This window comes from Geospiza fortis, unplaced genomic scaffold (assembly GCF_000277835.1).
Source record: "Geospiza fortis unplaced genomic scaffold, GeoFor_1.0 scaffold325, whole genome shotgun sequence".
Lineage (NCBI taxonomy): Eukaryota > Metazoa > Chordata > Aves > Passeriformes > Thraupidae > Geospiza > Geospiza fortis.
The window spans coordinates 627646-638472 of record NW_005054427.1 but is presented as its reverse complement, the minus strand read 5'-3'; the positions used below and the strand labels follow the sequence as shown (position 1 = coordinate 638472).

At 38.6% G+C, this 10827-nt stretch overlaps 1 protein-coding gene across 1 annotated transcript in view; it reads right to left on the bottom strand.

Moving 5' to 3' along the window:
• Positions 1-5380: 5380 nt before the first annotated feature.
• The window catches only part of DAPK1 (death associated protein kinase 1), a 60501-nt gene continuing 55054 nt past the window's right edge, over positions 5381-10827 (bottom strand). Inside the window, exons 23-25 of the mRNA XM_005426891.2 lie at positions 9928-10048; positions 8375-8563; positions 5381-7774 (exon numbers count right to left, since the gene is read on the bottom strand). Of these exons, the coding sequence (XP_005426948.1) occupies positions 6542-7774; positions 8375-8563; positions 9928-10048 (1543 nt within the window). The 3' untranslated portion in view covers positions 5381-6541. The remainder of the gene's footprint in view (positions 7775-8374; positions 8564-9927; positions 10049-10827) is intronic.

Below are 10827 nucleotides of genomic sequence, written 5' to 3'. Positions count from 1 at the left end.
TCTTTCCTGCAGTGAGAAATTTAAAGCAGAAAGGTGGGTCTGATAAGGGAATTGTGAAAATACTATGCTAGCATGGAAGACAGAACTATTAAATAACTGAACATCCTTACAGAAGATGAATGTATAAAACAAGGCAGAATTTCTCTCTGGCATGCTTTTCTTTGGTGGCTGTGGGAGTTCTGTAGAGCTTTCCTAGCCATGATAGTAAGAAACAGGAAAACTGCATGGTGCTAAGTCACAGCTGGGGAGGTTGTTCTTCCTGTAGGTCTCCTTTACCTTCTGCTGAAGAATATTCTTCCTGTTTTGCTAAGTACAAACCAACAGTATGTCTTGGAGAATGAATGGCAAGTGGGAAGTCATATGGTAGCTTTTTATTCATCTATTTGTATTCATCTTTGTATTCATCTATTCATATCCGTCCTGTAGGCCCAAATTGGCACCCAATTAGGTTCCTTCTGTATTTTCCTGGGATGGCAGCAAAAAGTGGTTTGCAAAACATTTCTCAGGCAGGTGTTATTACCTGGGATAAAAAGCCCTGGAAATCTTCCTCTTCCCATTAGCACTTGTAAGCTTTGTGCCTTGATTCAGTTCTTGAAGCCTACATAGAAACTGTGTTAATCCATCAGTTTAAACATTCATGCAACCCCTTTCTGAGCTTCTATAAGCAGATTGACACTGCAGATGATGCCTTAAGATGATGCCTCTGAAACCTGTACTGGTACCTGACTACCCTGGCAGGTCTAGCAGCTGCAAGTGATATTTCCTTCTGACTGTGAGCAACTGAGGAAATTTAGCCCAGCCTATCTGATACTAATTTGGTTATGGTGACTTACCTCCTTACATGTTTTCCAGGGTAATTGTTACAATATTCTCTAGCTGGCAACACAATCCCCAGGGGTCTGTAGAAAATTTGAATGTGCTCTAATTGTAGAGGTGGTTAATTTCTTAAGCATAACCAAATCTGAGTCTAATCCTAGCCATCAGGTTATTGGGAAACACTTCTAAAGAAATATCTTTCCTGCTTCTTCTGCAGATACATACCTTAAGAATGATGAAATAATGCATACTATAGGCTTAGAAGAGCAGGATATGTTTCTGCCCTACAACTCATCTGTACCTACACTGATTTTCGTATGCACTGACACATTGCCTTTGGCACAAAATTCCAGACTTGTACTTGTTGTTTTTCTAGTAATAAAAATTTTGGCTTAGCAATAATTGATTGCTCTCAGCACTCTGCAGAGTACTTTTTTCTCGCATTTGCAGCTAATAGAAAGATGCAAAAATGATACAAAGTTATAGAACTTTGTAGGTAAATTTAGTGATAGCAGGATTTGCTGCTAACCTACTCTCTGAGCTTCTTTTGCTTAGCTGATAGCTACATCTGTTTTGACTTGTAAGCAGTCCTGTGTAGGGGGTCTGAAAGTGAAGCTGATTCATCTTTCATGTGAAATGGACTAGTCAAACTATAATTCTTTGTGGCCAGGCTAAAAAAGTTGATTTTGCAATGCAATGAGCAGCTCAAAAAGTGAAGCACAGGATGACTCAAAGAGTCATACACATGCTGTCTTTTAACATCAGCAGTCTAGCCTCTCTAATGCAAGAGCCTTCCCCTCTCTCCCATGTTTCTCTGACAGCAGTTTTGAAAAGTACACTTCATCCTCCTCTCCCTGTGCACCACATGCTGGTGTCTCACTCAGTCCTTACTCATGCAGATTCCAACCCTCTCCCCCAGCCCTCCAGCTTCAATTGCTGAGGTGCAGCAGAAGCATCCTGACTATACTTCCAACACATATGGTCCAGATATAAACACATACTTCCAGTTACCTTCTAGATAGCACATATACTTCCAGTCCACGTATAGTCTCCAGGTGTGTTACAGTCAGCTGTGACCGTGCCTGAATCCATAGGGAACATACCTCACCAAGCTGCATTCTGAATCCTGTGCAGATACAGCAGAGAGCGTATTCATGAGCCTGGACACAGAGCCACCAGACATGCCTAGACCATTGCAGCAGGTGCTACATTTCTGTAGAAGGAGTATGTATGGGCTCAGGCTGTCAGCATCTCTTTGCCAAGAAATCCATGAAAGATGCAGCATGTCCAAGCATTCACTACTGTTTGAGACCCCCTTGTCACCCTGCCCAAAATTCTTCTAAGTTTTCCTCTCTGCCTAGCGTATGTGAGTGCATATTGGTAGTGCAGGTATCCTAGGCTTGGTGACAGCAGGACCCAGAGTTTGGGCAAGGTGGTCCAGGTCTGCCTTGTCTCAGGGCAGGCCAGTGAATTTTAAGCTAGATCAAACTGACTCAGCAACATAATTGCTTTCTGAAAAAGGATCTGTAAATATGCATGTGTTGGATTTGGACGTCACCCAAAGTAGTCTGGCTGGTGCAGAAACGCTAGGTCAGTTTGGTTAATGCAAAACTGAACCAGGTCCACAAAGATCCTCAGCTGGCTTTGAGGCAGAGCCCCACTGCTTCCTGTAAAGCTTGTTATGATAAATAGTGTAGCCATACAGAGGGATACCATCCGTTCTCTTCTATATAACACTCGTCTGACTTCTGAAGACCCAAGTACTTCTATCTGCAAAATCTGAGTGGCTTGGCTGTATCCCTTTTGTAAATCTTAGGCATTGTTTAAAAACAATTTTCTTTCTCTTTTCCACCCACTGCCTTGTCTTCTGAGTCAGACAACACCTGAAATGTGAGTGAATTTATTTTTCTTTTCTTTTTTTTTGACACAGTGGACTGAGTCCAGTGTGTCAAAAAATAAGTCCACAAATAAAAAAAATCAAATAGAAATAAATTTCAATATTGTGCACAGTGCTTTTAGGCTAGCTTCAAAGATATGGCAATGCTCCATCTCCTCTGACTTAGCCAACAGCATGCTTCATTTACTTTCCTTGGAGTTACAATTTTGGGCATTACTCCTCCATTTCATTGTCAAAGCTGAAATAGTGATGCAATTCAAATTGAGGCACCTGTTTTAAGTGATGCTGTAACACAGCATCTCTGCAATAAAAAGATTGCAATGAATTAGGGAGGTAACTTCTCCTTTGAGGGAGGAACACAGCCAACAGAGGTTTAGGACCTGGAACTGGCTCTGGCACAGCCAGCTCTAAAAACTTCACTGTTGCTCTCTATAAAGACCTGACCATTTAGGAAACTGGCTCCTTTCTAAACCTCCTGGCTCTGTCAAGCATGTGACATTTGGGAGTTTCTAAACTCTTGTTGTTTCATAACTTTTTCAATCACTTGAATCCCAAAGGTCCTAAAACCTGTGACTCTCTTCATGTTACCCTTGCCTCCTCATCCTTTTAAGGTGAGAAAAAACATATCTATCCACCTCCACCTGAGGCCGTCTCTGGATGCCCTTGGCCTACCTTAATATCATTTGCATGTAACCACTGATCTCTTGTGGCTTTCTAAACTCAGCAACAAAACTTCCAAAAATAGTACAACCAATAACACTCAATAAAAACAGCCATATGAAGCATTTCTTTTATTTGATGCATATTGCAGCGTGCTGGGGAGAAATCACTGGAAAAATGGCCTTCACTAAAGTGTTTGCTTCTTCCCTGTCTTCTTCAGAAAATTTCTTCAGGATTTGAGTCTGAGTGCCAGTAGAATGCTTCTCTAAAGTGCAAGATAATCTGTAATGACTCTTGGCCTTGAGCAGCAAACTTCAGAATTTGTCTATATTATGGATTTTGAAGATAAAATGAAAATTGTCATTCATTGGTTTATCCTCAAGATTATGTTTCAGCAGCTCTTCTCTGAAGCTACAAAGATGGTTACTGTTCAGCTTCAGTTATTTCACTGTCAGGAGCTAAGCTCATGATGTTTCTTGCATGCACTATACATTCTGTACAATAATGACTAAACTCTTTTGACTTTACAAAGGCCTGCATTTTCTCCATTTCTGGAGTGAGTCAGGGCAGGATCTGTGCATCTTTTAACTCAGTTCTAAAAACTGTAGAATGAAGCTCTGCTCCTAGTTGCATTCATAAAACAAAACTAATAAAAGTGAAGCAACAGAAGAGATGTTCATTTGTAACATCTGGCTAGCCTTTTTTTTATCCTCAAATTGTCATCTAGGAAACAAATTTTTTAGTTTTTTGATCAGTAGCACAGAATTTATAAGAAAGGAGTCCAAAGCTATCCTGTGACTGTGATTCACTTTCCTGAGCCTATTACCATGAAAACTGTAAATGATGCAACAGGCTGTGACTGCTAGTCAAAGGTTCATCATAGAGTCCACTAAGTAATTTATATTCCCAGGTCTACATTTTACAGTAAATGGAAAGAAGGAACTATGAGAAACATGCTGTTGGGAAGGGAAAAACAAAAATAAAGTAAAAGTAGCTAATCAGTGTTGGTAAGTTGACCACATATCTCAAGTGTGCATAAAGCATCTGGGGAGGTGGGCAGGTGAGGAAACCTTTTCTGGTAGAAACCTGGGAAGTTTTATGACATGAAAAACACCCCTCCACTTACCAGAATCTGACAGAAGTACTGAACATGTCTGCAGCTGGAAGCTGAAATATGGTAGTGGCCATTAATTGACAGAGGTAAATACAGGCTGTGTAGAGCTGGGTCTGCACTGGGCCTCTTAGAGCAGTGGTGGGAGATGCTGAACGTAGTTTGTCAGAAGCAGAATATCAAAACACAGACAGCTCAGGGTAGGACTGCTCATAAACCATACTTCTTATTGAGGACTAGACTTAAAAGGAATGGTTAACTATGGAGTCCAGCAATAGCTGGGACCTGGGGAAAGATTTAATTAAGCAAGGCTAAAATAGGCAAAGAAAGGCAGGGGGAAACAAGCATTACCATTTTAAGAAGATCTTGCATAAATCCTTTGCAGCATACATAGGGCAGAGGTATTGTGCAAAGCTGCCTGCAGACTGTGCCACACCAAGACTGTCAGGGAATAATGTTGAGATTTTAAATAAGCAGCACCAGCAGAGTCCCTTGTGTGATGAGGGGATATTTAATGTAAAGGACAATTATTGCAGCACAAATTCTAATACAGTGTCCCCTCTCTCTGCAGCACAGCATTATCTGGAGAATTCCTGATGACAGACTCACATTTGCTGTTTTGGTTTCCATTATGAAAAACCACAAAGGAAAAGCTATGTAGCAAACTGCTTTGGCTTGTCATTTGTTAAAATGAATGCAGATTGTTCTGCTGTACAGGGACCACCTCTCCAATTAAAAAAAACCCATAAATATTCCTGCAGCATACTAAGAAATTCCCCTGAAGTCAACCAGGAGGTTCCAAGAACTTCAGAAGGTAGGCATTGCCTCTCCTCAATTCTGACTGTAAAGAAAAGAAGTTTTGATACCCTTCAGCACCAGAATATGACCAACAAGGATGCAACAAGCAACAGTTTATTTGTAGAAAAATCCTTTAAAATTTACTACAATGTAAGATTAAGGAAAAAATAGTCTTAATATATATACATACAATATATATAAACAAACACATATCGCACCATGAAAATTACATGCTTTTTAGAACAGAGAATGGGTCATATTCCCTCATATCAATTTAAAAGTTATCACTGCAAGAAACCTTGCTTCCTTTTTTTTTTATCCCCATCAAAGTTTTCAAGTACAGGAAGTAAGTAATGCAGGATCTAATAGTAGAAAACCTTTGTTATACACAAATTACAACTGACAGCTAGACAATATTATTCTGCAGTATCCAACACTTGTATTTTTTGAACTTTATTATAATGATATGAACTTTTACCTGAGGTGCATGAAAATAACAAAGCATGATAATTGGCAAGTTTAAGAGATTTTCACATTATGATTTGACTGTAATTGAAGTTGATTAGGTATCACACCTATACCTATAGTACTGGCACAAGAATGTTCTGCGTGAGTCATCACCAATGACTTACAAGCGCAGGAAAAATTAATAGGCAAGCACCACTTGCAATGATAAGCATGCAGACAATTTAAGTGAAACAGAGGTAGCATGTTCTCGTAACTCCAGCAGGGTCATTCAAATCAACTGCACCCTCCCTCCTGCAAAAGGCACTCACTTTTTCAGCTAAAAACGATGCACTTAAGTTTGGTCAGATTGACCACAAATGGTGGATTTCTCTCCTTACAAATATAAAAAGAAGTTAAGCAGAGGACACAGTGAAAAGGAAAAAAAAAGAATGGAAGAAACAGACACATAAGGTACTATATGCTATTCCTCTCCCCCTACCTTTTATGAGGAGAATTGTATAAAACAGTTGCAGTATGTAATCTAAAAGTTAAGACTTTCCAGTTGAAATGGCAGTATTAAGCAGCACATTCTCAATCAGAAATAGTTTTAAACCACCAGAAGTACACCAGTCTTTTTAATAAAGAGCAACAACTCACAGTTAGGAGTAGAAAGTTTACGCACAAAAAACAGGTGGTGCCAGAGAAGGATCCTCTGATGCAAAAGCTCATAAATTAGTATGCACTGTAACTTTTATACTATATCTTTTATCCTTTCTGCACTTTGAAAGGCTATCCATACAAAACACCTCGTCTTACCGTGACACTACAGAACTAATTGAGTTATAAGATGTGCCACTGTTGCAACTGGAGGCATAAGCCTCTTGACCATTAGCATCTAAATTAATTTTAAATACAGAAGATGCCTTCAGTAAGAAATCTGCTGCATCTCTGCGACCTAATTCCCTCAGCTTAGACATTAGTATCCCTACAGTGCTGTCAGGTGCATTACTCCATTCCTGCAGAAGGGCATGAACTGGACTTGAAAGACAGTAATTTTGTGTTCCATTATTTATATTGTACTTTGCAACAAGATCAGGGAGGCCCAGGTTCATGGCAAGAAGGCACCAATCTTTGCCCATTGGATCAGGTGGATCCAAAAGTCGACTTAGTTTTCTCCTGGTAAGTAGATTCAGATCAGAAACATGAATATCCATTCCTAGGCTTCCCTGGGAGTAAACATCAAGACACCCAAAACACAGTATACTGCTAAAGCTCTCTTTATATCCCCCCATAGTGTTAGTTAGTGATGTCTCCTTTTGACTCTGTGCACGGAAAAAGTCTCTAGGCTGGTAGACCATTACTGGTTCATGATGTTCCCTCAGCTGCTGAGGACTAAGGTAATATTTCCCAGTCAGAAGACCCGGTAAGGTTGTTGCTATTAAGTTATCAATGGTGCTGCACACAGAATCCAGAAGTAAACAGCACTTGATCTTCTCTGTTTCCAGTCCTCTAACTTGAACCTCTATACCCTGCCCATGGTTGACCAGCAGCACTAAAAGCTCAGCTCCACGATTCATAATCTTTGATCCATTTACCCACAGACGTATATCAGCATCTCCCTCTGTGCTCTGCTGATGAATCCACCTGCAGAGATTCACCTGAACTTTATGAAAAATTCCACAAGGAAATGGGGTAAGATGTTCCACAGGAACGATTCTAACACCACCATAAATCAGCACTTCATCCTCCTCATCTGTCCAAGACCTGTGAAGATTGTCAGTCTTTATGAGAGCAGGAATATCCACCATTGCTCCACTGCTAAGGTCCCTTGCACAAATATCCATGGCATCCAAAATCTGTATCAGTTCTTCCACGTCACTATCTGTCACCAGACGCTGGATGTCCTCTATGGTGTACCGACCTCTATAGTGATGGAGGGCTTTTGGGTTCTCCACTGACAAGATTTTTCCAAGGACATTAGAACAGAGCCAGCGAGGATCCAGAAGCACAACATCTTGGACAGTTTCACTCTGCATAATGTTAATCTGTTTATAAATATGAAAGTTACTGTTTACATCTTGTGAAGTCCAAGATGATAGCCCTCATGATGATGATAGGAAGGTGACGTTCTCACCTTCCTAACAGACTAACCCGACAATTTGATTAAAACTGCTTACAGGAAAAAAAAAACAACAGTGCATTTAAATATATGGCAAGTGCTCAGAACAAAAACCAGATCTTGTTGCTATTTTCCATTAGTAATAAGATGATTAGAGCCCAACAGCTGGAAAGCCTAGTCATGCCCTGCAAGCTGTTAGTGCAAAGGTGTTATCCTACTACTCAATTTCTAGTGCACACAAATAGCAGTGAACACTTCATTGAAGGTGATAACACAGTGATCCTTTCTGGGTATTTTATATTACAACTATAGCAATAAACTGTAATTCTTTCTGTCTCAAAGAGATTATGGTAAGAAAATAGAAGCCACAAGACATAATGATAACAGAAAGTGTTCTCTACTTCTTACGATCTCTTAAGAGGAAGAGAAAAAAAACCAAACGACTTTAGACATTTGCTTAAACTCATAAAGAAATATTCTACCAGAACAGTAAATAAAGAAATGGAATTTAGATAAAAATACTTACTTCTCCTATGCTATGCAACTGCTGTGCAATATGTCGTAGGTCATTTTCGCTTGCTAAGGGATTAAGATGTTCCTGTACATCATACACAAACTGCTGCAAGGACATCAGCTGGTTGGGCCCATTAATTTTTCTCCAGGAAGGCAGTGTCGAGATTATTTTTTCACATAGGTGAGTCATAGGTGGGCAAGTCTTAGAAAAGCACAGAAAACATCCACTTGAGAATAGGGGTACTATTTTTTTTCTATGGAGGTCTAATGCATTTATAATGAATATTCAGACTTAAAGAACTCCCTTTGTGCTGGACCCTTACTCTTTCACCTGGCATTCACTTGCCATAAGATCTATCTACCTTTTCTTAAAAAAGTGAATGGCAGAAACTAGTTTTTCACTGAAATAAGAAAATTTTCCAAATATCACCATGAGTTGCCATCATGCAACTGTAAGTTAATGCTTATTTCTGAAATTATGAGAATTTATTTAGAATCTGTACTCATCAATTTCTTTACAGGACCAATTTACTTCAAAAGGTGAGACAGCAGGATGCTAAATAAGAAGCAAAAATGGTACTTTGATGTATTGATTGCCTTAGTCTCACTGATGCCTTCTTGCTATCCTCAAGCCACAGCCTCCACTTCTTAGGCAGTAAACTCCTTCAGATTTCAAGCTATGACTATAGCTATAATAAAGGTTTCTGAGAGAAGAGAAGCTTACAAAATCAAGAAACAATCAGAAATGTAAAATGGGCTGAATTTGACATTAATCTAAATATTTTCCTCAACCCACAGAATTAACTCTGTATTACATCCACTTTTAATGAATTACAAAAAATATGTTTTAAAAGTAGCTGCAGAAAATCTTGTTGGTGTGTAACATGATATTAATCCATTTAGCACAGGCTACAAAAAATTTGACTTGGCCACCCTTATTATGAAAGTCTCCATGGATTCATGGTGATAACATCAAACCATGGCTACACTTTACCTTTAGTCTCATATGCATATATCTACACATACAGGTACAACTGCAAGCAATATTTTTCAATTAAAAAAATGCAGTCAAAAGTTAATACATATTCAGTTTATGTATCCATGTTTGGAATTATCTTTCTAACAGTTGAGAACACTATTCTACTCTGGTGAGTTTTTAAGTGAAAAAAACTGTTTTCCTGAAATATGTTTATAATATATTTCTGTTTCTCTATAATACTTTGCTGAGTAAAAAAAAACAACAAAAAGGGGGGACCAATGCTGGAATCCAGTCACTGCCAATCAAAAAACAAAATTATGACTTTGAACTGATATCTCAAATTGTTTCCTTTCAACAGAGAGTATTTTGGTCATCTGCTTGAAACAGCTACTATTTTCAAAATTCTGACTGAATCTTTGATGTCAAAGCTTTGTTTATCACAAGACCTGTCAAGTGTGCTGTTAGAACATTGGAACAACAGTGGTTTCTGAATGCTTCATTATTCTAAGTTTGAAATTTACAGTAGATCAGTACACAAGACGTTCACATTTTGGCTCATCCAACCCAGACTATTAGACACTACTTACAGAAATTATCTGGCTTCTTATTTCTTGCAAGTGATTTCGGAGAAGCTTCATATCTTTAGACCCAGATGCTCCAGCATCCAGGACAAATAACTTTTCTGAAATTTGCAAATCATTTCCAAATCTAAAAAAAAAAAAAAAATATTATTAACTTAGCCCCAAATCCAGTTTATTTCTTAATACAATTGTACTTCAGTCTTAAATTATACTGGAGTTGGAATATGAAGTTTAAGTAATGATTATACTGAGATATTTTATAAGCACAGACACTATAATTGCTGTGTAATTTTCTTGAAAATAGGCAGAGGTATTGAGAGAAAACGGTTTTCTCTCAGGATGAAGAGTTAAAATGTGTAAGAAAATTGTAACTGCATCGCATGACCTGTAATAACAAACCAAAACCTTTTACTAGAGAAGAGACTACAGGAATTTATTTATTTTAAGGTCTTAATGTCAGTTGCTTGCTTTCTTCTCACTTTAAATAGTTCAGTAGTCTTTGATGTTGACAGCTCTCTTTCCACTTCCTTTTGAGTTTCCAACCACACAAGCCTGTTTGCCTAGCTCTGGAGAGATTTGCATTTAAAAGGACTCCAGCACCAAAGATGACACACAGTTTTTTTTTTTCTATTGGTTTATTTCAATTTATTAAGATACTGCCCCCTCCCCAACTATTGTGCTGGAATTCCTACATCTGTTTCTTGTACAGCCCAGACAAGTGTCCATACTCGCAGGTACACATGATTTCTCATAACCAGTGTTTCCTGCTTATGCGCTCACTCTGAATATAAGGTATTGTTACTTTAAACAATAGTATGTTTATGGAAAATTCCCCATTTCCATCTACTATTAGCGTGTGCTCCAGACATTTGCTGAAGAATTCTAGAAGTTTCACTAACTTCTCTG